This window comes from Sturnus vulgaris, chromosome 7, assembly GCF_052056855.1.
Source record: "Sturnus vulgaris isolate bStuVul1 chromosome 7, bStuVul1.hap1, whole genome shotgun sequence".
Classification (NCBI taxonomy): domain Eukaryota; kingdom Metazoa; phylum Chordata; class Aves; order Passeriformes; family Sturnidae; genus Sturnus; species Sturnus vulgaris.
This window is the reverse complement of record NC_142249.1, coordinates 23,285,031-23,311,257: the sequence shown is the minus strand read 5'-3', so window position 1 is coordinate 23,311,257 and position 26,227 is coordinate 23,285,031. Positions and strand designations below refer to the sequence as shown.

Here is a 26,227-nt window from a genome sequence, read left to right as displayed (position 1 = left end):
ATCAAAAACCTGGTTTGAGACTATTGTCACTTTTTCACTATTTCTGCAGGTGGAAAGTCCTCATATGTAATATCAATGGGTTTGATCCCAAGATAGTTAAAATGAAAGTGAAAACTATCCTATATTTTATGAACCTATGTTGATATTTTGAAAATCAAACACTGTATATGTACATGTATCAACCCATAAATATCTCTGTATATGCATAGTCAGATATATAAATTCCCAGACATTATGTGTGTGCTGAACTGGTAGAACTGCCTGTTATAAGGCCTGGCAGGTTTTTACCATTACAAGATGTATTTTTTTTCTACTCTTACAGCTATACCAAATTTTAATAGTTTGGGCTGAAATTTTCTAAGCTGGCTATCAGCCTCAGGCTGAGTTACTAGAAAAATATCAGCCAAATGATTTTGCTAAGCCATTTATGTAAACTTGGCTGGAGAAAAAGTGTTGTTTTGCTTACACTGAAAGATAATTTTATCAAAAAAAGCCCCTAGCGTCTATGGAATATGACACTGAATTCTGACAAAGCAGTGAACTAATTACTACACCCTTTTTACATTTCCTTGTAAATAAATCTGGCCAACCTACAGTCCTTCAAAAAAATGACATGCTCACCAGGGTTTCATCTGACTGCCAGTGATACCCTTGTTCTTTTAGAGAATGTTCCCATAGCTGCTATGTTTTATTTGTAGGCCAGTCTTTCCAATATGTGTTACCACATTTTGAGCACAGCTAGTTGGATCAGTCCCCTCAGGGATTTCGGAGAAGTAAAGTCTGTTCTGCAAGTCCTTGCTGCATTGAGACAAAAGATACTAGCCAAAATGGCTGCAATTTTAACACATGTAGAGGCAGAAATATATGTGTCTACATGCTATTGGAAAGTAAGGACTGAAAGGAAGGTTTGACTTTTCTGGCAAACTGCATCATTCATCTGCATATAGTATCAAAGTGTATATGAATATGGAATCAAAGGACAAAACCTCATACAGGGCCCAATTGAGCAGATTATCTCTCCTTACCATTCTGCCTCACTGCTTCATGCTCTGTCCCTGTCTCACCAGGGAGTTTCTCCATGGCTAACAAAACAAATGAGCTCTTCCTTTACCAATTCTACTGTTTGCAATTCTTTTGCTCTTGTGGCACCTAAGTTTTAGTTGTATGCTGTTAACTTTTGCCCCAAAGCTTTGTAACAATTGCAATAAAAAAATAATTGTCAAGACCATCTTTAATTAATAAGTTATTCTTAACCTGGGTGGTATTCATAGGTAAAAGTCATTTATTGGCTCAGACCACACATTATCATTTTGAAGAGATGCATTTTAAGTAATTTTTTTTTTAATGCTGTAACTCTGTGTAGCCTTGAAATAAGCAAAGGTAGCACAGAATCATTTAGGCTGGAAAAGGCCTCCAGGATCATGAAGCCCAGCCTTTGACTGATCACCACCTTGTCAACTAAACCACAGCACTAAATGCTACATCCAGTCATTTCTTGAACGCTTCGAAGGGTGCTGACTCCACCACCTCCCTGGGTAGTCCATTCCAATTTTTTACATCCTTTCCATGAAGGAATTCCTCCTGATGTCCAACCTGAAATTTCCCTGGCACATCTTGAGGCTATTTCCTCTTATCCTGTCACTGGTTGCCCAGGAGAAGAGGCTGACTTCCACCCGGCCACAATCTTCTTCCAGGGAGTTGTGGAGTGATAAGGTGCCCCCTGAACCTCTTCTTTTCCAGGTTAAATGCTCTCAGCTTCTTCAGCTTCTCCTCATATAACTCACTCTCTAGACCTTCATTAGCCCTTCTCTGGACCTGCTCCAGCACCTCCATGTCTGTCTTGTACTGGGGACCCATGGCTGGACATAGGATTTAAGGTGTGGCCTCACTAGTGCCAAGTACAGAGGGCATAGCCTTAAGTGACAGGAGACCCTTTGATTTATGGGAGTAGAGCTTAGGATTTTGGATTAAATGATTTCCAGAGGTCCTTCATTAACTACGTTTTTTCCTATGATTGCAGTGATTCTCCATCATGTATAATGGATTTCTAATGAAGAAGAACAGTATGAGTAAATTGTTACACATACCAGCCCAAAAGATCCCTGTGTAGTTTGTCCTTATTGTGCAGTGCTAATTCTACTTTTCTCATTATCTTCACATTAAAGAAGCTAATTAAGGAAAATAATAGAAATTAATGGTAATGTGGGATTACCTGGGCAGAGTATTTTGATGTTGCAGTCTGCTAAAAACCCCACGTATTTGTATAGTTTTGAAAAGGATCCAGAACAGAGAATATATGGTTCATTAATGCATATATATGAATACTAATCTTTCTTTCTCCCGTCTACTAGACACATCCTCAGAAATACATTTTCAGAAATGTGTTAATTAAGTTTATAAGTATTTGTGGTACATCTTTTTTATCCCTTTGCTAATAGAATGAGTCAAACCATCTTAAACTTACACTGTGAATGGTATTGCCACTGATTTTTCCTTCATTTACCATTTACTTAACTTCCCATATGTAAACCTGCTGTAATATCATGAAAATAAAAGTAGAGTGGACACACATGACTTAGTAAAATAGAGTGCTGTACCTGGTGAGGAGAAGTGAGCCTTTTTTCATATGTCAGTTGACTTCCATCTGTGGAGAAGCGGAAACTTTTCCTTCTGATACTGTCTTCTGACTCAGACTTGGGGAACTTATCGATATCTCCTTTGTCCTCTGCTTCAGACATTTCTTTCTGTCTTCTTTTCTTCCTTCTGTTTCTTCTTTCTTTAGCACTCTTTGAGCTCAACTTCGATGCTTCTGAAGAGCTTTCCAAGAGTTCTCCTAATCCCCCTACACCACTGAAATCTCTTGATGCAACTGATGCCGCTGCTACTGCTGCTGTTGTCTGTCAGGTTACAAAGCAAGGTATTCTTAGTAGGCCAAAAAAAGAATAATTTTATAGTCTTTTATCAACCGGTTTTTATTATCACTGTGATAATAATGCTCTTCATACACTCCTGAGTGTGTAAATATACCCAAAAAAATTGTATGAAGAGAAACTATTGAGTTCTGTTTGAAGATCCTGAGTGTATTTGAAGCACCAACTTCAGCAGAATAACTACACTATTTGTTAAAGAATTGCTGCACAAGACACTTGTCTGAAAATAAAAGTAGTCAGAAAAATGTTAACATAGTGCTTTTTCATGTATTTCAGACCTGTTATTCCATTTTCTCTTGAGAAAAGCCCCACATCATGCTCTAATTCAGCTGATCCCTTCTGAGTTCTTACAGAGAAAACTAATGCCCAGCATTCATCAGGCAAGTTCATATATCAAAATCCAGCTAGCACCCTGAAAGCATTTGAATCCAGCCGTTCCTCACTGTCTTCACAGCAAAAACACTCCTATTACTTTTCTTCTGCCTTTGCTGGTACCAGGCACAACCTCTAGACACATCTTCAAGCCCTTCCTTTCTCTTCATGTTTCCCCTCCCACAGGTCCCACTGCATTGCACTCTAGGTCTTTGTCATGGATATGCAAAGGTGATTGTATTGCCTGTTGGTGCTACAGCCTGAGAAAAGGAAAAAAGTTGAAATTTCTTCTTTCATGGAAAGGGGTAAGATGACTTACTGGAGGAGAGTCATCCCAAAACTCAGGACTAGTATCTTTAACTACAGTGGTCAGCCTACTTGTTTCAGTTCATTAGAGAAAGGTTCTTTTAGTCATCAAAAAAATAAGAATTGAGAGTATATCCAGTGTTGTTCCTCGAAAGAACTGTGGAAGATTGTGATGAAATTCTGTAGTGGCAATATCTCTGGGGAGATGATAGGCTGCTCATAGCTTACAAAAAAGGGTGGTGTGATAAATGGCAAGAGACTAGGGTTATATAACAAAGATGACTAGTAATTATCCAGCAAAACATATTATATTCAATGCCAAGTATCTCAGTAATGATGACATATCTCTTTACAGCAGGAAAGGATAGTTTGAAAGCTCATAGTATGAATTAATGTCTTTGTTTACCACAATATAAAACCCATGCTATAGAAGTTGGCTTGATACAGACTTTTTCTGCTAAATGGAGTATTAAAAGGATTCTGAAGTGTTTATAAAATAAAAAGCAATACTCAAAATTTTGTCATACTGGTTCAGAATATCATCCTTCAAAGACTCTAACAGAAACAAAGGCAGCAGATGCTGAGTCATCACCCATCTACTTCATAATACTTCATAATACAGTAAGGGTCGGACACGTGGAGCAATCCAAAGACCACTGTGATGGCTTAAGTTTGTGGATGAATAGGTTCAGTGTCAAGAAGGTGAAGAGATGGGTCCCAGCCTAATTTCTGCCTTAGCAACTAATTCATCCTTGTACTGCCTACTTCCTGCTAATGTTTTCACAAACAAAAGAGATCCTGACTGTAATAATGTTTTACGTATAATTAATGTAGTCCTTGCTCATTAAAAAAAAATTACTTTCCAGGGTCTTAATTCAACCTTACTTATAGTCTTTCTTTCTTTTTCTATTCTTCTTTCTAAGTCTGGATCAGCTTCATTTTTCCCCACTCTCAGATACACAAACATCTTGATGACCCTGATGATATCTTTTAGTATAATGTGATTTAGTGCCTTTAGGCATTAAAATACCAGATTTAAGAAAAACCCAGCAATATACACTTTGCTGACATTCAACCTTCCTAAATTTGAGTTTTGCAGGATTCTACTTTTTCTTTAGTAATTTAGAAGGGATAAAGTTTAATGACTAAAATAAAGATATGTTAATTAGATTTCACAAGTCATACATAATGGTTTCTTTTCAAGCAAAAGACAGAGTTTGTCTTTTTGTTAGCACTTAATGGAGTCATTCTAACTTAGTGAAAGTATCTGTAAAGTACTACCAAAAATAGAGTTTCATGGGAGTTTCAAATTTGCTAGCATATTATAAACACTGTCCTGTTGAAAATTACTAAATGCCTTTTGAAAAGCAGTGGAAAATCAGTCCAGAAATTAGACAGATGGCTGACTCACAGACCTGAACTCCTGCATGTATTTTACTTTCAGATAAGAAAACCTTTCACAAAAGTATCTATTAAAATGTCATTTTCCTCATAAAACTTTAAATAATTTTCTTCTCTTTTCAAATGAAACAAAGATTACTTTAAAAGAATTCTGAAGTAATATATTTGTTATTAATATTGCTTATCTGCTTTTGAATATTGCTTGTCTTTTCTAAGAATACATAAACTTCTGATTTACTACAGTGTCAATTAGGGATATTTTTAATTACCTTGCTGGATAGAAACCTAGAAGAACACTGATCACAATCTTTCTATTTGATGAATATTTGGGGAGAATTATTAAGTACATCAAGCTTGGCAATTCTAACATAGATGTAAACCGAAGTAACATCACTAGTCTTTGTTCATGCTATTTACAAGATCTGTAACATAAAAGTACCATTATTTATGACTACTTAAAATCAGGTGTCTAGAACATTCTTATGACAAACATTTTACTTTTACAATCTTTTGGTGAATGAAGCAACATTCTTTTCTGTACCATTAGCTTGCTTTTTTTACTATTTGGTTAGTTCCTGGTTTTCATTGGCTATTTCCACTTTTATAACCTGCATGGTAAACACGACCTTTTATTTTCTATAATTCATTGAACAATTTGTTCGTGTTCTTAATCATAAAAGATTTTTTTCCTTGCCTTAAGAACAACATCATTCAGAAAGTATGATTTCCACCATTACCTGAGCTTCTTCCTGTTGCTTTTTCAGTTGTTCCAGCATTTGCTGAAATTCTGCCTCTTTCTGCTCTGCTTCTTCCATTGTTGCTTGATTCTGTTCTTCATAGGCCATGGCGACCACAGCCAGGATCAGGTTTATCAGGTAGAAAGAGCCCAGAAAAATCACCAGGACAAAAAAGATCATGTATGTCTTCCCAGCAGCACGAAGAGTCTAGGAAGTAGAAAGCATATCTATATATTATTCCACAGCTTAATTTTTTCAGCTCATGCAAAAATAAGTCTATTTATGTAATTCTGGATGTCACCAACAGTTTACTATTTATGTCATAATCATTTCTTACCAGCTGATAGAGGTTTTCCCAGAAGTCCTGAGTCATTAGCCGAAACAGTGACAAAAAAGCCCAACTGAAGGTGTCAAAGCTTGTGTAGCCATAGTTGGGGTTTCTGCCAGCTTTCACACATATATATCCTTCTGGGCATTGCCTATGTAAAAATCAAACAGGAGGCACTTAGTCATAACTTTTATTCCCTTCTAGAACATATGTATTATCTTTTGGAAGAATATGCATTATTTTTCAACAGAAAATCCATAAATTACAATTAAATTAATTCAGAAAAAAAATTCCCAATAATTTAACTAATAACATAGTAAATGAAAGACATTCTTTTCATCCATTCACTGGTTGAAATGGCCTAAATATTAAAATTCTCCTCAATAACATTTTGCAAATAGAATCTTTATTCCAAATGAATTATTTCCTGGCAGAAATAATTGATAAAATGTTGTTAAGGTTACAGAGAGATTAAACAATATTATTAGCTAAATCCAACTGTAGTATTAGGGATTTCCCACATAATGCTGATACATATATTTTTAGTAAACCTCTTCACTGCTGCCAGTCAGGCATCCAAGTTCAGCTAACAATGCTAGGCTCTTAATTTGGCACATAAATGGCAGAATTTGCCAGAAGTGAAAGTTAGGCTTGAAAAAAACAGGTTCAGTCTCCAACTGTGAAGTCACTGTGATGCTTTCTTAATATTTTCTTAATATATTCACTTTCTCGCTTTTAATTTTTGTTTCCTCCTACTTTCTTCAATCAGTAAATCACCAAAAGAGACTTTAAAATAATTCAGATCTCATCAATAAAACCAACTTCATTTTCCAATCAAGCAGGAAACAATTAGTATTTTTCTTTGCCAGAGTGTAAAACATTTTGACTCCAGTAAGAAATTCTCACTTAGCTGTAAAACTCCATAAGTTCTGTAACCCTGCTAAATCTAGAGTTGCAACTAGATCCCATGTTACTTCTTTTTCTACAGAGCATAACAGAGAATTTTTGAAAGGGTCTTACCCTGCATCAGAGCTATTACCACAAAGTAGGGCATCTCTTTGTCCTTCCAAAATGTAAAAATGAGCTGTGTAGAAAGCATTAAAAATATATATGAATAGATCGAACAAAACTGAAAGTGCTACAAAGTAAAATAAAAATAAATTCTGTTAAATCATAGTTGCTAGCTACTGATCACTTTGCACCTTGTTTAGGAACCTTTCTGGTTGTTGTATTTTTTATTGTATGTATTTGATCTCTGTAAATCTGTAAGCAGTTCTACATAAGGCAGAAATATAAACCCCTCAATGTTCTATGTTTGGTCACAAATAATTACATATTTTAGCCACAAATATATTAAAACAGTTATATCAGATAGTCTTACTTTCATCCTCAATGTAATCCTTCCAGTTAAACGTGCTCACTGTCATGTTAACAAGTGTACCGTTTTCATTCATTGTGCTGTTAAAGTAGGAAATAATGTTTATCTCAAAAGTAGAATTGTCTGGAGGCCACTGCAGGCATTTATTCCTCAGGTTGCCCATGAACAGCTGCAGCCCTATCAGTGCAAATACACTCAGACAAAACACAGTCAGGATCATCACATCTGAGAGCTTCTTCACGGACTGAATTAGGGCTCCTACAATAGTCTTCAGGCCTGCAAAGAGAAAAGATCCACAGAATTATCATAGAGTATCTTTGCCCTTCCCGTATAATTAAGAGGCCATGCAGACACTTAAAAAGAAATTATTTTTTATTTCTCAAAAGGTAAAGCTTCATGAGCAGCCTCAGAGCTTGTGAAGATGAATGAAAGAAAAAGATTCATTTTTATGAATATGCAATGTACATATATTCCAATAAATCAAATATATAATATTCTCAAGCAGGAAACTTTATCAATCATGCTTTCCTAGTACAGATTTGATTGCATTTCCTAATTTTCCTCTGCATTAAATATTCTGCCAATAATTCAGTTTCCAGTTAATTCTAAACATGACTTCACAACAATGTGAAGTAGCATGAGATAGAATTGCTAGTAATTTTGAATAAAAAGTCATTCACATTTGATAAATTTTCCTGTGCATCATTTATTTCCTCTTTGGTATCTTCTTTTGTTGTTACTTGCTTATTTTTGAGACTAATGTCAATTTTAAGTGGTAAAAGAAAGAAAAAATTTCAAGACCAAGAAAGCCATAGCACTAAGCTTTTGTTATGTAGAGGCAATTTGTCACAATAAAATGCAGAAAAACAAAGCAAAATAACCCATAGGCCTCATACTTTATGTTTCATGCAAGACTCTGTTAAACTCAAAGGCTGATTTTGCAAAATAAAAGAAGCTAATGCTGAAAAGGCAAAGAATCATAAACTAAGTTAATGATCCATGCCTTTTTTTTTTTCCTTTTTTTTCTTTTTTCTTTTGGCAACATGAGCAGCAAACAGCAAGACTTATGCTCAAAGGAAGTGAATTCAATGGAAAGAAAGTCAGCCTCGGTGTTTAACCTCGCTCTCACCTGGAATGACTGATATTGTTTTCAAAGCTCGGAGAACTCTGAATGTTCTCAACGCTGAGACATTGCCCAGGTCCACAAACTCTGTCACATATCTGTAATAGGGGAGTTCACACACAAACACAATGACAGCACACAAATAACAGTTGGAGATATGAGGGGCCTAACACCTTACACCAACTACTTCTTACCTGGAATTACAGAAATAGTTTTCAAAGCTCTCAATACTCTGAAAGTTCGAAGAGCTGAAACATTGCCTAGGTTTACAAATTCTGTTACATACCTGTAGGATTAAATCACAGTTATTCAGAATTGAGGCAGAGCTTATACTAATTATGTGGGTCTTCAAAACCTCTGTGGCAATACTAGCAATCATACTTCAAAATTTACCTGTCTTTTCAGTACATTTCACTTTAATAATTATTTTCATCAATTTTGCTTAAAAGTCATTGAAGTGAAACTCACTGATTTGTATTTGAACATCTAGTTAAACTAATTAGCTGGTAATGGGATGGTAACATGAAGTCAAAGGGATGGCTTCATTTCTGGTGAGCAGAAAAATGTAGGACATGAAATTAGTGTCCCTCAGCAGTAATTACACTAGTGGCTGACACTCCATCTCAGCTTCTGCCACATTTTACTTTGATTTATGAATGCTAAAATATGTGATACAGGGTCTAAACTTCAAAGGTTGCAAAAATTAAATATGTTTAAATAATTACATGTATTATAATAATATTTACCACTAATTTCATGCCCTAAAAGCTTAAAAAGTTCTTGAACCACTTACGCCATTAAAATGACACTGAAGTCAAGCCAGTTCCATGGGTCTCGCAGAAAAGTAAAACCTTCTAAGCAGAAGCCCCTTGCAAGAATTTTGATAAGTGATTCAAAGGTATAAATTCCAGTGAAGGTGTACCTGAAAATCATCAGTGCAGGAATAATGGATTTTTGCATACTTACAGACAGTGCCATTCTTTAGCAAAGATGACTTAAAAGAGAAAAAAAAGTATTTAGAAGTGAAAGGAGTAAATTATTAACTTAATTTTCCCTAAATATATAGTTGCTCTTCAGTCTTTGTTGAATTTTGAACCTGATATATATGCTACTTATTTTCTAAAAGGTTGATTTAATCTCAGTTCTTGGCTTACAAATAATTTCTGACTCTAGTATTTATGGATACATTTCAGACTTTGATATTTATATGTACATTCTTTGGCACTCACAGGGTTGCCTCTTTGCTTGCATTCATAAATCAGGTAGATGTCTAAGTGTTAGAAAAACTGAAGATTTTTTTTATGCCTAAATCAGAGAGTTTTGTAAAAATCAGTTCTAGATAATAACTATACTAATGCCTGTATTACATGTTTATTTCATAAATAATCATCACATATAAAAAAGCATGCCCAGACTGTTATTCTCAAAGATGGGGGGCATGATTACCAGCTTACCTGGTGTGGGAACAGCTATTCACTTAACAGCATAGAATAGTCAGTTATAACCAGCATACTGCAGGCACTTCCTGAGACCCACATGGATCTCAGAACTCTGCCTACAGACCTTACTGCTCTCTTTTCAGACTCCCAGCAACTCTGACAAGCCATTGTCACTGTTAATTGGGAATGGCTTAATGGTAGTTGTTTCTAAACAGGGTTCAGTGTAAGCTTCATTAATGCAGAGAAATAAATAAATAAATAAATAAATGGCTCTTTGAGAAAAGGAGGGAATGAAAGAAACAGCATGTGATTAGAGGCAGGTTTTTCATGAGTAGTATTATTTCAAATAAAAACATAAAGGGTTTTCAGGAACATGACCTAATGGAAGATGTCCCTGTATGCCAGGGGGTTGGAACTGGATGATCTCTAAGAGCCCTTCCAACCCAAACCATTCTATGATTCTACAGTATTTCAGAGGAAAACATGCATTTATAACCATGAACAAGAAAGAGAAATATTCCTTATTTTGGTCATCTCTTTTTTACTCTTTCATAGGTAAGGCCTTTTACTTGGCAGTTTGAGTTTCTTGTGGTTTGTGGGTTGTGTGTCCTTGTTGTGGCAGGCACTTATGAGGTCAAATCAGTAGGGCACAATAAAAGTCCCACTGTGATGAGATCATGGATACTCATGCAATTTTACAGGCACAATTTTACATGCACATCTGTAGCTCCTTGTATGACTTACAGCTCAGAATATCCAAGGACAAGAGCTCCTGTTTGTATTACACTACAGAAGTTCAGATATTCCTCAGACATAATTTAAATAAACAGGGTGTTACTCTTAGATCATTTAAGTTATTCAGGGGGAACAGGAAAGATAGTGATGATCTCATGGAATCTGATTCTTCCTGACACTGGACAGACCCATTCTGGCATTTACATTTTTATAAATGCTTGTCATTTGGAGTCACACAAAAACAAAGACCTAAAAATAAAGAAGTAAAAATGTTTAACTTACTCTACATTCTTTGTCCAGTCTGGAGGGTTACTCATGGTCATAAATACACAGTTGGTCAAAATAGTGCACATGATAAGCATGCTGAATAATGTAGGTTATAGTTAAGGCACATAAGTCAAAAAAGTAGGACAGCTTGATAACACTGAAATATCTTAAAAATATTAAGTGTTTACAAATGTGTACAAATAACATGACACTCTAATTAAAGACTAAAAAAGCTTTCCACATAATTTTATGGATTTTAAATGATGTGCCATCTGGCATATTATGGTGCACTTCTGTAAAAAAATGCCATACTTCTGTAATTATAGCAGGTTTAGGTTTCAAATGAAGCTTAAACATATCTTTAACTCTGTAAATCATGAAATGACTACCCAAATGTAATTACTCATTTAATACAGGTGGATCATTCTAAAAGATCTTTAGTCAGAGGTTGGTTGTTTAGGCCCGAGTTTTTCTTTGAACATGACTGAAATACATTTGAAAATACTTCCCTTTATTCAGAATCTTTTATAAGACTCCTATCCCAATGTTGAAAACACAATGCTGAAAAAGCTGCTCTTTACCCATGCTTTTTTGTCCTTGCTAACTGAGTCTAGTTCATGAATAATACTACTGGTCTTGGTAAAAGTGTGACCTTAGATATGTTCAAGTGCAATGGTTTGTTACTAATGTGGCCTTAGCTGCAGGGCTTAGTAGGGGATCAGGTCTCCTTTTAGATATAAAGCCTGATATTTAAACTCTGACAGATTTAGGTGGTTCAGTAGAGAATTCTCTCGGCAGGGATGAAGATCATACTGCAATTCACATGGGATATTGCTCCTTTTTTTTTTCAGGGTGAGCAACATATATTTATTTAGCATAGTTCACTCCAATGGACACAATTTGTATATCCACATTAAAAGTCATTATCACAGTCATTAAGTATTTTTAAATAGCAACACATATATCAACATTAAGAAAAAAGGATATGAATGTACCAAAATCTTGATAGCAATTTTTCTGATGGGATTAAAAGGAGTTAAAATATACAAGGCAGATGTGGCACTGAATCGGAAAATTGCTTTTCCCTTATTCAATACTATGAATGTCTGCAAAAAAGAAATACAAAATTAAAATACAGTGTTGACTACATATCTATCTTCACCTCCTACTAAAATTTTCCATTCTCTACCTGAGAGGTACAAGTTCCATTCTACTGTCTACCTGTGGTAAGAAAATTTCTGTGATTTCTGTGAATACAATGGAGTAAACCTTCCACAGCCAATTCTCCAATTTGCAAAATTTGCCAGCATGTGGACTGAATTATGATGTAATTAAAATTAGTGGGAATTACAAAAAAAGAATGGCAGTATATCAACAAAAGAAAAATGCAGAATTTTGCCACTAAAATATTTCAATTTTATTTCTTATGAAGTCTTTGATTAAAGTGAGAGCTTCAAATTTATCAAATATATTCCACCTTGTGAGCAAACACAAACAAAACCAAAATAGCAAAAGGACAATTCTAAATGCCAGTTTGTATTTGGAACAAATACTTGACAGAATTATATACACACATATATATACTGACAAGGAGAAATTGTCATTACAAAATCAACCACAATTTAAAAATAATTTTGCTTTCATTTTCTATTTTAAATACTACCAATATCAATTATTTTCATCTTCTAAAACATATATCTGTGAAAAAATTAAAATTATTAATATATTGCCAGCTAATATAGTTCTAAGCAATGTAAGACAAACATACACCAGAATTTGGCATTCTATCACAACAATTTTTTGTTTTAATTGCTGGTTTTCTTGTTAACAGTGTGTTCTTACTTCCCCTATATGTGAGCAGAAAATTTAGCTAGTGATTATCTTTTAAATTTCGGTCTGATAAACCTATGGTTGGTGTTCAGTTTCTTCTATTTCTATGGGCTGTCGTTGCCTAAGTGTATTTGTCTGTGAATAAGGTTTACTTGCATCTTTGTACTGCTTGAAATTTCTTCAGGACATAACTGTTCTTCATTCCTTTGGCTCTTTGTCAATGGTAATGGCTCTGCTTTGTGTTAACATAATAGTCTTTGTTAAACTCTCAGCAGAGCTATATATTATCACTGTTCTCCATGTTGATTTCCATTCACTGTAAAAACTTGGCTGTGATCAGAAAAATTCTGCCCTCTTTGTGGCCTTTACTTCCTATTTGGACAGCCATCTCGGGCAAGGAAAGCAAACCTCTTCACGATGGGAAAGAAAATAGGTAAAGGAGTGTTGCTGGTGCCTGTTCACAGAATAACACCAAGCTTACACTGAGGGTGGCAGAGAACGGACACACACTCCTTGGCATTTCTCCCTGCCCTACAGTCCTTCACCCAGCTGGAAATGCTAGAAAGATGTTGCCTGTCCCAAGGTCACTGCTGCAGCTGAGCCTGAAGACAGACTAAATTCACATATGATTTCCTCTTCACTGACAAGTCAATGATTAAGGGTAGTTTCTACTATACACCAGAGGATGGATGACTAATTCTAGTCCATGATTTAAGATGTCCATTTGTTTTCTGTTGAGCATAATTATACTGCTAGGTAATATAAACACAGATGTAACCTGTGACTAAGGATCCTACAGTTTATTAATTGCTCTCATATACTAAGAAATCCGTCATTAGTATGAGCTTTTACACTTTGGTTCAAAAAAATCTGACTACTTTTTCTGCTCAAAAGAGGTTAGAAACTATACTTCAGGACTTCTCAGGCTTTCTGAAACTTCATTTGTTCAGACAATTTTATCCCTGTACTCATTTATGCAACTTTAATCCTGAAGTTTTGCAGCTAGTCCAGAAAAGGGCTTAGTACTGGCAATTATATTTTAAGTAAGAATTTGCATGGAACTGTTGTTATTACCCAAATCATATAAATTTAAATAACCCTTGGCAATGCTACTTCTTTGACCTTTAATTTCTTTACATTTCCTTAATAATGTACATACTTGTATTATCTACAGCATTGTTTATTTAACTTTGGCAACTGTTAGGTTATGCAATTACATACAGATTCTGCTTTCTTTTCTGCTTCCATTACTGAGGCCATAATTTTTAAACCTGTTTTATAAACCAAAGGCAACCAAAAATTTAGCCACAAAAGTGAGATTATTATTTGGATGATCTTTTTCTAGCAAACAAAGTTTCTTTGGAGTTTAAAGAATTTTATGCTGTGATTGTTTTATAGTGGCTCAACATCGAGTTTCTTATCTTGATGGTAGCCTGGAATGCTTCATGCCATCAATAGAGCAACTGTTTCTGGTTCTATCTCTGTTTCAGAGAGATGGGAAAAGATAGTCCCAAGTATTTCTCTATAAAACACCTTCTGCATTTTTTTAATTTAAGGGTATTATCCACCTCTTCATCTTCCTTTACTGTCCTTAGCCACAACACTTTGAAGTCTGTCAGAAACTGAGAGAACATCTTGATGCTGCTAAAGGAGCACACAGAAATAAACAAGACTACAGAAGAAAACTGGCGTTTACTGTCACCCGTACTTTCACTAATCACTGCAGGACCTAAGATACTTTTACCTGTTCCCAGGCTGGACTGTATTTCAGACCCTGGAAGATTTATAACAGTCTACAGCTAATCACAGCTATGGAAAACAAATACTTATTTTTTCCTTGTCTTTCTCTTAACTTAAATAACACCAGTCTGCTTTCAGTTGTATGCATAATTGCTACCAGACCAAAACCTATACACTCTACTGTAGATCTTGACTTTTTAAAAGTCAAACTTTTTACTTGAATGCATCTGTTTGAACTACTTTTTCTATTTCCAAGTCCCTGACTTGGAGATCATGTGAAAAGGAGGATTCTGTATGACTGTGCAAATTGGAAGGGAAAATGCACCTCTTTTAGGGGTTTGCATTCTTCATGGAGCACAACTTTGCTAATAATGGTCCCCTTGTGTTACAACCCCACACATGTAACTTAGATACATTACTTTTATTTCATAACTCTTTTCTCTGGTCTTTCTGTGTGAAAACCCTTCAGAGGACCAAAAATGTCTTTTTGCAATTCCTTCCTTAAAAATAAGCCTTTCCATGGTCTGCCAGAGACTTCTAATTGACAGCTCTGCAGTAGAGATCTATCATAGCAAACCCAAGCACCTCAAGCAATAGTTTGCATTGTGGTAGTTTCATATGAGCCTACATTTACAGAGTCTCTATATGCTACATATATAGACATACATGTGTTTCATATGTATGTTTCATATGTTATATAGCTATACAGAAACAAAGAATATGGTTAACTTCTTTACCAAGAAACAAAGAATATGGTTACAGTCCTCTATTCCACTAACTTGAGTGGATGCTACCTTCTTATCTACAACTATTTCCATTGCAAAACCATGCTTGGAACCTCTCTCTTGTCATATCCAGTCTTACTATTATATTGAAATCAAAATAATTATTAATTCTGTTCTCAAGTTCAGACATGATCAAGGAAGACACATCTTCCTTACAATGAAGTAAATAGCAAGTAACTCAAGAGAATTGAAGCAGTCACAATATGGAAGGGCATAAATCAAAAGATGATTCTGGGTATTTAGCAGATTGATAGTTCCAACCATCACATTTTGTGATTAAACTTTTCTGGTGTATAAATTTATATTCTATTTTGTGCAAAACATAAGTGACTCACTTTTTTATTGATATAATATGGGTCCAGGTCTTCCAAAGGTTCAGACACCATTCCTGGAGGTATGTCGCCATAAATAAATGGCAGTGTCTTTCCTGCCTCCAAGTCACTGTTTGGTTTTGGACCATTTTCATCATCATCATCTGTATGTTCTTGCTTGGGCTTTTTAGCTTTTTCTTCTGCAGAACGCTTTTCAATAGCTGCGAGAGAATCTCTAGTAAAATAGCGGAAGCTTTCAGGTCCAGGTGGTACCAGCAGTGCCTGTGCCATGTTTTCATCCTGCAAATTTAATTACTTTTAGCTTCTTGCATAAAAATGACCTATAAAAGAAAATTAAATAATTTAGGCAAGCGAGATTGTACCAATAGGAAAAACCTCAACATTTGGTTAGAAACTCTTTCCAGGCTTAAATAGAAATAGAAGCAGCATATTTCAAGGCTGAATGGCAGTTAAAAGCAACAGTTCAGAATTTATTTAGATATTTTATTAATTATTTTTCAGCTTTTTCCTGCTGATCCAGAAAAAGACATTGTTTCTTCCCACAGATAGTGCTTTGCCTGTGTCCTTGGACACTCCTAGTTAGAGCAAATTGCTGATAAAGTGTTTTAACAGTACAGCTTTTTTTTTTTAACAGCAAGTATAAAAATGCATATTCAGTGAGGTACTGTTGAAAATTGTAAACCTACATTCTACTACTTAATAGATTTCATTTTCCCTTATTTTTTTCAAGCATTAGTAATACAACTTTACAAATGTCAATACTTTCATTAAATGAAAAGATTTTGCATGACTGGTGCTGTTTAAATGACAGCAACTGAATTATGGGAGGAACATGCATAATTCTTTCTTACTGACACTTAACTGTGGTGAAGGCTAATATTAGATACCAGAGCAGCTTAGGTTGCACTTATTGACTGTTAGCTGTGAATCAAAACCACAGGCCTTTTAAGTAAAAGGAAACAGCATGTACAATCAAGACTATGTGGGAAAAGATGCTGCTTCTGATTCTTTGCAAGGCAAGTGTCATAGAATTTTTGCAGACTGAAATTAGTCCAAAACCTAAGGCTCTGTTTCCCTGTGAATATCTTTAGTACCAGTGGTGGATGATGCTGCTTTTTCCTTCTCTCTGCATTGAACTCTCTACTGTACAGCAGGTTTCTTTATGAAGTCCTGCAGTGCATCAACTGAAAGCAGTGTTATTTTTCTCTCTTCCAAGTCCTTCTGCAGCAGGATCAGTTATTTAAAGTGATGTACTGTACAGCACAGTTGAGAGATTTGAATAGCTAGAGGGAGAGAATGGCAAAATGAAGGCAGATATAGGTAAAGAGTGCTGCCACCAGGGAAGAAATTAAAGCTTTACTTGGTGTCTACTTTGCAAGAGTTTATGGCATACTGCTGTAAAAATTTTAATTATGAGAACCACTTTTAAGAGGGAGTTTCAATGCTTAACTGATGAGCTTTAATTATGTTTTCTGTTACATGAAGCCATGTAACCTTTGCTACATTGCTTCATGAATGTGCAACATCTGTATCCTGGAGATGCCAGGATCTAAATATGAGACATAATATTCTGCTCATTTGCACTCATTCAATAGTCCTTCTCCTAAAGCTTCCTGAAATGAGATATGTAAAGGCAGAAGGGGATGTTAAAAGGTGCTTGAAAAACCTAGAGTAAGAAACTGGAGGAAAGAAATGGAACAGCATACTCCTATCTCTGAATTATCAATCCAATGGCATGGTAAGGACTCCTGTTCCTATGCCACCTCAAGTCTTTATCTCTGGAATGGGTTCACAGCACAGCAGTAGTGTGTATGATCAGCCTGGAGATCACTGAAATAATGTAGTCAGTAGATTATAGCACCAAGTGGATAAGTAATACAAGACCAGAACCAAGATACCATAAATTCAGAATTAAAATACACTGTACTGTAGACATGAAGAAGAAAATTTCTCTCAAGGAATATCCTGGAGAACTATGAGTTAATGTAATGTGCAGAATGCCAGAGAGCTTGGAGTGGTTGAAGACACAGATGCAGTATAAAAGGAAAAAAAAAAATTACAAAGCCAGGCAGAGTCTCCAGCAGGCAACCTTATCACAGGCTTCTATGCTGAAATTTCTGCTAATTTTTTCTTTGTACAAGATGGATGTCTTTACTAATCCCTTTTTTTAATTAATGTAAGTCCCAGTTATAAGGATCCTAAATTCAAACTTGTCCCTTATTTTTAGAATTAAAAGTATACCTCATTTTCTGGATACAGTCCTTTGATTACTACTTTTGCTCATGCAGGATTAATGAATTAAGAAGATATCTGAGGTTTCTTTTTGGTCTTTCTGAATAATTCATTTCTTTAAACCCCATTTTACATGTTTGTGATTCAACTTTTCACCCTAGGTGCCTTTTCTATGAAACTAGTCTCAAAAGATGCATCCAGATCAAGTCATCAGTGTGTCTGCCTTGTCTTTATAGTTCAGTGCATTTGTTTAGACTGCTTTTCATCTATTAACAGTTACAGCTATGAATGCTGTAACAAAATGCATCTTCCTTATTTAAAAGATATATATTTGCATTGATAGAAACCCACAAAGGAGACAATGACTGACTGGGGAAAGTATTGGCAGACTTAGGGATTCACTGTATTTCTCAGGGAAAAAAACATGCCCTAAAAAAGTTTTCCTGATGAGTTGCAAACATTACTTGAGACCTGCCTCCACTACTGTCTAGTGCAATTATATCTTTTCTTTGCTGCTGCTATTACACAAGAAGGTTTCTCCTATACTAAATATGCCCCAAGCATTTTCATTTAAAGCTTAACAGAACAACACAGAAATATGTATCTGATTTACTGTTGCTATACGTGCATTCATTTAATAGAACAACGAAACAAAAGTTGTGCTGTTGCCTGTACTGAGCCCGAACAAGCTCTCAGCAATCCTTGAATCTTGAGCTGCTCATTTGTTAGTGATAGCTTCCCTCTCCTTCCATCACTGGTTTTAAAATGCCTTGTTATCTGCTAACTAAACTGCCAGGATATGAATGCTATTAGGCAGAATTCAGACACTCTGTATATCTAATAATTCAGAATAATTGTCATTAAAAAACAATCTTTAAAGAAAGAGTGTCAAAACTACATATGGTCCGGGCCTCTCTGTACCTTCTGCTGCTCAGCAAAGAGAGTTTCAAGTATTTGAAATACAATTCTGGTCTATATATCATATATGTAATGCTCTATAACTTAATACATTTCATTAGAAAAATGAAGTTCCCATTTATTAAAGACATGCTTTTGCTATTTAATTGCAATTGAGCATGGCATTCAAGTCCTTCTCCAGTTTTCCTTCAGTCCCCTACCATTAAATAATTATTAAATAATAATAAAGATTGAGCAATAAACAGTATCGATATGTTTTTAATTTTATACATATTTCAGCTGGTTATATTATGTCCACAGATACCTTGTTAAATTTTATTTTTAATATAATAATCTTCTCATCATTTACAGAAGATGAGTCAGAAAGTAAGTAAAATATCTTTAGTAACAATGTCAAATTAATTTTTCTGTGTCTCTGAAAAAGCCAGAAGAAGTGGCCTGAAGGTATCTATTTTTATGATATCTTAAATAGGGCGAATGGTAAAGTGAAAGTACCAGTGTAAGTACCAGGTAGATACCATGATTGTTTATTAAAATTTTCAGGTTATCTAACAGGTTATCTGCATTCTGCATGAAACTGTACACACCCCCTTCAAAATTTTCAAGGTGGAGAAACAGCAAACCTTGCTGGGGTTTTTTCATTTTAAAATAATGCCTGCTAAAACCTTGAAAAAGCTGACTACTGAGATTTTCATTCCATTAAAACTGAAACAGTTGATTAGGGCTGGAGTAAGTGCAAGGATAGCAAGTGGAATCTGTAAAATGACCAGCTATCCTAATTTTCTTATGCTAATCTTTTATTTGAGAAGCTGTAATTTGGAACTAATATCTTTCTCTGTGCCAAGCCCTGCAACAACCTCTCAGATGCTAAAGCCCGGATTAAAAACTTTCCTCTAAATCACTAGTGTTAATAAGACCAGCTGTCTCAATGGAAGAAGTAAAGCTATTTGTCCAAATCAAAAGGATGGGTGTTCCACAGTAGGACAGACAGAAACAGCAGGGCTAGTGGCATCACCTCAGCATCAGCTAGAGATGAATTTCTGCAGTTTAGAAATAAAAAGTGTAGCTCCTGCGTGCTGGTATCAGAAAAATATCTCAAATCAAGCTCTTACAGTCCTGAGGTGAAAAGAGATACAAGAGAGTGTATGCTGGGACAGTCTAAAAAAAAATGAGTCATCTTAACTCTCTCTCTTAGTGTTTGGGAAGTTGCTTTGCAAAATTCAGGTGTGGTTTTCTGGAAGTGAAGGTAAATTACATCTAAGTTACTGTGCTCTGATCAAATTCCAAATCAGTAAATGCTGCCTTCAATTTTTTCTAGAAAGACAAGGATAGGTAAATATTATTCTTGTGAATAAGATATAAATAATCTAAACCTAAATCTAAATATTCTTGAATTCTATTCTTCTTCTTGAAGAAGAACTAAAATTAAATATTTTTATTTTAAATAAATAAATATTTTTATTTCTCATGGCTTTTGTGCACAGAGAATAACTTTATGAAGAAAAATGTGGTCTGAAATATTTTTTAAGTCATAGATCATTATCTTTTCATAATTGACATTTACCATCATTTACCATTTATCCTGGCATATTTACTCTATTTTTTACTGCTTTAAAATATTCTAGTAAATTACAAAAAGATCAAAAGAGACTCAAAATGTCACTGCTGTAGTTCACAGTGGTAAATGCAATGCAATGCAGATTTCTCTGAGATATCTAAAGAGACATGCAGTTGAAATTATCTGTGGGTCCTAAGGCAAGGAATACATGAAAGTTAGTTTCATAAAAATAGGTATTTCATGGAAAGGAGTGATTTCCTCAAAGGTGAAAACAGTCTCCAGAACTTATCACCTGGTCAGAACCTGTCTCTTTAAACTGTAATCTAGTAATTCAAACTTTGACAATTTGTTTTAATAGGTCCTCCCTGACTTATACATAGGATTTATATTCCTTTTCTGCATTCAGTTCGACATTTAGTATTGATCCATTGTATCCTTTTTTTATTAGATTATAATTTATCTGTAGCAATGACTGCGTTTGTATTTTTGTCTGTATTTGTACAGTCATCCTCAGTAGCCTATAGGCATTAGTGTTACATAACTATTCAAAATAAAAATATTGAAATCACCACCAGGTGTTTATTAATAAAATTAATAAATCCCAGAAGACATAAATACTTGTTATGAAAATATGAAATAAACTAATAAGGATATGTCACAGAAATAATATTCCTTAATAAAAACTTGCTTTAAAATTTAGAATGGGGTTATTCAAAATAAGTGGCTGAATGTGAACTGGTAGTTCACATTGGCCAAAACCTGGCCAAAGAACAGTAAATGTAGCAAAAGCTTCAGGTGCTTCAGGGGTATTACATGCAATTTTACTTCATGTTCTCAGTAATGACTTGAAATTAGGTGTGAAAGTACGTTAACTACACCTTAAGACCCTCGACCTCAGCAAAAGAAAACACTGTAAGACTTTGGAAATGTGTGTAGAATATATTACATGAGGTTCAGTCTGATTGGTGTAAGACTAGGCAGATAGGAAAACGCTCAAAACAGATTAGATTGCAGACTGGAAGCCATTTCAGACCTGTCTGAAAGATCCAGAAACTGCTTCATGGGAAAATATTGTTGGACACTACTCCCTCTCACCAGAAATTGCTATGGATAGCCCTTCCCTCGCTTATTTGTCTGTTCATGCCCATTGCCAATCCAGTCACCCCTTTCCTTCCTTTGACCTCTCTCCAACATTCACTTTTCAATGAATTTGTTCCTGTTTCTTATCTTAGTAATCAAAAATTGATAGGTTATGTAAAGGAATAAACCTGAATTCCTCAGATATCTACCTGCAAGCTGTAGAACTCCCAAAATAAATTATCTGACCCATTTATCTTATAGATAAAATTGACCAAAACCTCTAGGAATTCTTTAAATGTAAGCCTTCCTTGTATTTTCTTTAACACCATGAGTTGCATCTGAGAACGTGTGAAAAGAGATCAAGTGTCAATACTGGAAGTATGGGAGAAACTTGAAGAAGGACAGATGAAAGCCATATGCAATTTAAGAGGAAGAGGAAGGGTCTGTATTTTAGTCCATCAGCCTAATTGGAATACTGTACTCTAAACAACATTTTGCAAATGCCTTTTAACATTAGAGATCCTTACATTCTGAAGAAAAAATAGCTAAAATATACCTAACAAAAATTTCTACAGCTGGACCTCATAAAGGTGTTAATTTCATTTTTCCACTGGTATTTTAGTGAAGATATGTGGCAGAATATCAACTAGCCATCTTTTGCAGTGAAACATTATTTCTGGCTGAGAAGAAAAGACAGTCTTACCTTTATTTTTGTAAGAAACGCCAAATCTCAAAATTTAACCTCAGCATCTTTTGCTAACGTGAAAAGAAAAAGGCTGCATTTCTAGCAGAAAATGAATTGGTAAGGAAGGCTTCTCCTTGAAACCTAAAGCTTCTTCAAGACTGCATTTCCTTCAAGACTCTCTCATTCTTTGTTCCTGTGTCCAAAGCTTCTCAAAAATTAATTACAGTAGACCAGAGTAAGTCTACATATTCACATAGACGTATTTTTCCAACCTAAGAGCACCAAGAAGTAAGAAAAACAGGATTGAAAATTAGTTACTTCACAAAATCTAATACAGAACAAAAGTACATTTAAGAATATTCTTTAAGTGCATTTCAAAGATTTCACCTAATCTTTTACCTGCATGCTTTTACTAAAAGGGAAAAATTATTCTTGTTGGAATTGTTGCATCATTAGTACAGTCTTTGGTAGACATGGGGTAAGACATTGTAGACAATAGTTCTCAGATTAACAGGAGTGTTCTCACCTGTCATTTGGGGAACTGAGCAGTGTATCATTACTTCCAATTGATCCAATTGATTTTCTGTCTTTAAGCAGGCATGGAAGTTAATTAACTCTATATTTGCATGAATATATGGGTACTTCTTCAAGTCATCTATATAGGGATTGTTGTATGAATGCTTTTCTTTGTGCAACACAAAGTCTTCCCTGACTAGTAATATAATATCAGAAAAACACAGTACCTTCAGGTTCTTCAGTAAAAATTACTTGCATCATTACAACAGCTGGCCAAAGGTCTTCCTCAATCTTTAATAATCTGGGTATCCAGTTCATTAAGTAGTCTACTTACATCTTACACATATTAGTCTTCAGCCACAGAGATTCAGATGAACTGTCTTTGAGACATTTATTTTCATTTGGATATCATATATATATATATATATATATATATATATATATATATTTCTGGCTTTCTTTTTTTACTGTTTTATGTTGTTATTTTGTTTTACTCCTAGAGAAGAAAAGAAGAAGACATCCCTCTTTTTTAGGTCTCTGCTCTTGCCAAAGCAGGTCTTAATAATACTTTTCTCCAAATACAGTGAGAATGAACAGCCACTGTAGAAACTCTGTAGATAAAATAAAGAAAATCTGAGTAGACACAGATCAGGTCAGAGAGAACACAAAAGGGGAGAAAACAAAAAGTGAAAGCTTTCTCTTAGACCACTGCTTCTCTTACTCTTAAAGACTGAGGATCTTCAAATACATCAAGTACAGAGAATAGGTTTCAAAAACTGACCTAGAAATTGCCTAGTACTATTTCCTATCAATCTAGAATTGCATTTTCCCAAATATACAATAAGTGGTAACATAATTAGAGCTTCCATTGTTTGATAATGTAACATAAACTCATCCCTATGATGGCTAAGAGCAAATTCTTCCAATGCCTTGGTCATTTTGAGTGAAGCACTGATTCAGCACATTCTGCTGTGGTGAGTCACTACTGGAGAGGCTCCACTGAAGACATCTGAAAGCTGTGTCTCCAGTACTGACCTCAGGGAATCATGACTCTGCCACCATTGATACTAATCCACCAATGCATATTTTACACTGAATGCAGCTTTCCCTGGGGATACAGACGGGGCTTCCCCATCCCTTTGACTATTGGGTGCATCTGGATTCTGCCTCTAAAGCAGCACTGTGGCTGAAATTGGATCTCATGGTCAGATACAGCAAATGTTTAAGTGCTTTTGCTCACAAGTTTCAAAGTAATATGAAAGGGATTCTAGAGGTTTCTAATGAAAGAAAAATCACTAACACTAAACATGGCATTTACTTTTAAAAAAGGGAGTGTAACTTCTCTCTAGTTGTAAAATATCTGCTAGTTTGCAAAAAGTTGAGGAATTCATTTTTAATGTGAGAATTATTAATAACACTAGAAGAGCAGGTAATTTCAACAAATCTGTACTTTGAATTAAAGCACAAGGCAGAGATCCCTTTTTCACGTGTAACCCCAAGCTTGTCTCTACCTCTATGCATCATGGTAGTTATAGCAAAACTTGAAGGAAGCAGGTTGGCTGAATCGTGTGTCCTTTGTCCTGAATCTACAGTAGACCTAGGCTATGTCAGAGTAATTTCATTACAGGATTTCAACTAATATCTCATCCCATATAGTTTTTAACGTATTTTTTTCTGTGTAATATTCCATACATTGAAAAAAACCTCCCAAAAAACCAACCAACCAAATAAAACCTACCCAAAAAACAAACCAAGAATTCCCCCTCACCAGCAAATTTAAAAAAATAAAACCCAAACCTCTAGGGTTTTTTTCTTGATCTAATATCTTTGGTTCTCACTCCAGTACCAGAAATTTTCATAGATGGAGCCAGATTACACAGTTTCACTGTGCTGAAAGTGATGATAGAAAATTATTTTGGCTGATAATTTGTTGACCAAAGTATTTTTATTTAGGGTAGTTTATCTTAATTCATGTCCCAAGAATGAATCGTAAGTAAAATCTCAGGCCAGAGAGTCAGAGGTGATTCCTGATGGACAGGTTACATGGATTTTTTCATGTAGGACTCTTTCCTGACGTTTTCTGCATATATGGCATGAGCATTTTAATCTAAAACTGGTTAGAATGTTTCAAATTCTGAGACATAATGTTGCTTCAAAGAATGCTTCAAACTATATCCTCATGCTCTTTAGCTCCCTCTCAATGTAACGATAAACTGGAAAAGAAAGAAATGGGGTCATTCAAAATGAGATTTTCTTATAAAGACCATTATAGAACAGTATGCCAGTTGATGGTGCCACCTAAGTGAAATCTCGTGTCAGAGGCAAATGCAATGAATAGAAATTGTGGGCAGCTGTATGGATATTTGGTGTTGAGCAATTATAAAAGTGTTAACCCAGTTCTAGATTAACAAGAAAAAGAGTTATCCACAAAATTAATTGTCCAAATTCAACTAATTCCTAATACTTTCTGTATTCAAATTTAAATGTGCTGACAAGTGAAACACTGGTACATACAACAGTATCCACGGGAAAGGTGTTTAAGAAGTTACAATAAAACATCAGTGAACAATATCAATACATCACAATATCGATTTTGCTATATAAAAGAAAGAGAAAGCTCTGATTGTAAAGTAGTACTCTTTTCTAAATTTTTGTAGAGAAATAGGAAAATGCACTTGCAACAGAAAACATTTTTAAAGAATTTAAGAAAAAAAACCCAAACTAAACTTGGAAAATTAATTGAATCATTAAGAACCATGCAACTGAACCACTTACTTTCCTGGTTTTATTATGCTGCAGAAACTAGTCAATACAAAATATGAAAGAATAAACTTCGTATAACACAGGATTAATGGACTGTATTTGGAATTTGGCAGTTGTCTAGGAAACCAAAGGGGAAAAATTGGAACTTCTGTTAGAGGCTTACACAGAGTCCTTGGCTGAATGTGATTGTTACTACACAAGGAAGAAAACGCACATGAAGTCAACAGGGAAACAGAATGCTTTATACCCAAGGTTTAACACAGCATATGAAAAATATGCATGGATTTCTCCAAGGCAGGTATTCAGGCGTCATGGAACTATCTAATAAAACATAATTAAGCCTTAATTCTGGAATGTTTTCCAAATGGAGTATGGAAGTATGACTTAGATCTAGTCTCTATCTGCATATAATAAATCTAAGGTGCAAAACCTATAAGTTACAACTTTTACCACCTCTCTAAAACTTATCTCTTATAATGTTCAAATTTCAGTATATTAAAAAATATTGTACTAATTAGAGGCCTATAGCTTTATGTGATATATGCTATGGAATGATAGGTAGTGCTGTAGCAGCTACAAAAATTCTAGTATTCTATCTATTATAATACTAACTAAAGCAAATTTATATGTAGGAAATACATGGCAAGTAACTTAAACTGGTGTTAGCAAAATCCTTTCAGGAAGACTCCTTTAATGCTCAGTTACAGCTTCACTCAGTAGGTAAGAAATTCCTTCATAGTACAGGTTGAATTTTATTTATATTGATTTTGGT

The 26,227-nt window shown here is 34.9% G+C and overlaps 1 protein-coding gene across 5 annotated transcripts in view; it reads right to left on the bottom strand.

Annotated features, from left to right (window-relative positions):
* The window catches only part of LOC106855889 (sodium channel protein type 2 subunit alpha), a 70,332-nt gene that overhangs the window by 38,569 nt on the left and 5,536 nt on the right, over positions 1–26,227 (bottom strand). The window contains exons 2-13 of one of the 5 annotated variants that reach the window (XM_088168124.1): positions 22,703–23,303; positions 22,195–22,448; positions 15,707–16,023; positions 12,005–12,122; positions 11,032–11,122; positions 9,369–9,497; positions 8,770–8,861; positions 7,456–7,728; positions 7,095–7,158; positions 6,084–6,225; positions 5,747–5,953; positions 2,598–2,897 (exon numbers count right to left, since the gene is read on the bottom strand). In XM_088168124.1, coding sequence (XP_088024250.1) covers positions 2,598–2,897; positions 5,747–5,953; positions 6,084–6,225; positions 7,095–7,158; positions 7,456–7,728; positions 8,770–8,861; positions 9,369–9,497; positions 11,032–11,122; positions 12,005–12,122; positions 15,707–15,973 — 1,683 coding nt within the window. In that variant the 5' untranslated portion in view covers positions 15,974–16,023; positions 22,195–22,448; positions 22,703–23,303. Of the gene's footprint in view, positions 1–2,597; positions 2,898–5,746; positions 5,954–6,083; positions 6,226–7,094; positions 7,159–7,455; positions 7,729–8,581; positions 8,674–8,769; positions 8,862–9,368; positions 9,498–11,031; positions 11,123–12,004; positions 12,123–15,706; positions 16,024–22,194; positions 23,304–26,227 lie in introns of all 5 variants that reach the window. The other 4 variants (XM_088168122.1, XM_088168125.1, XM_088168127.1 and 1 more) reach the window with 4 other exon arrangements.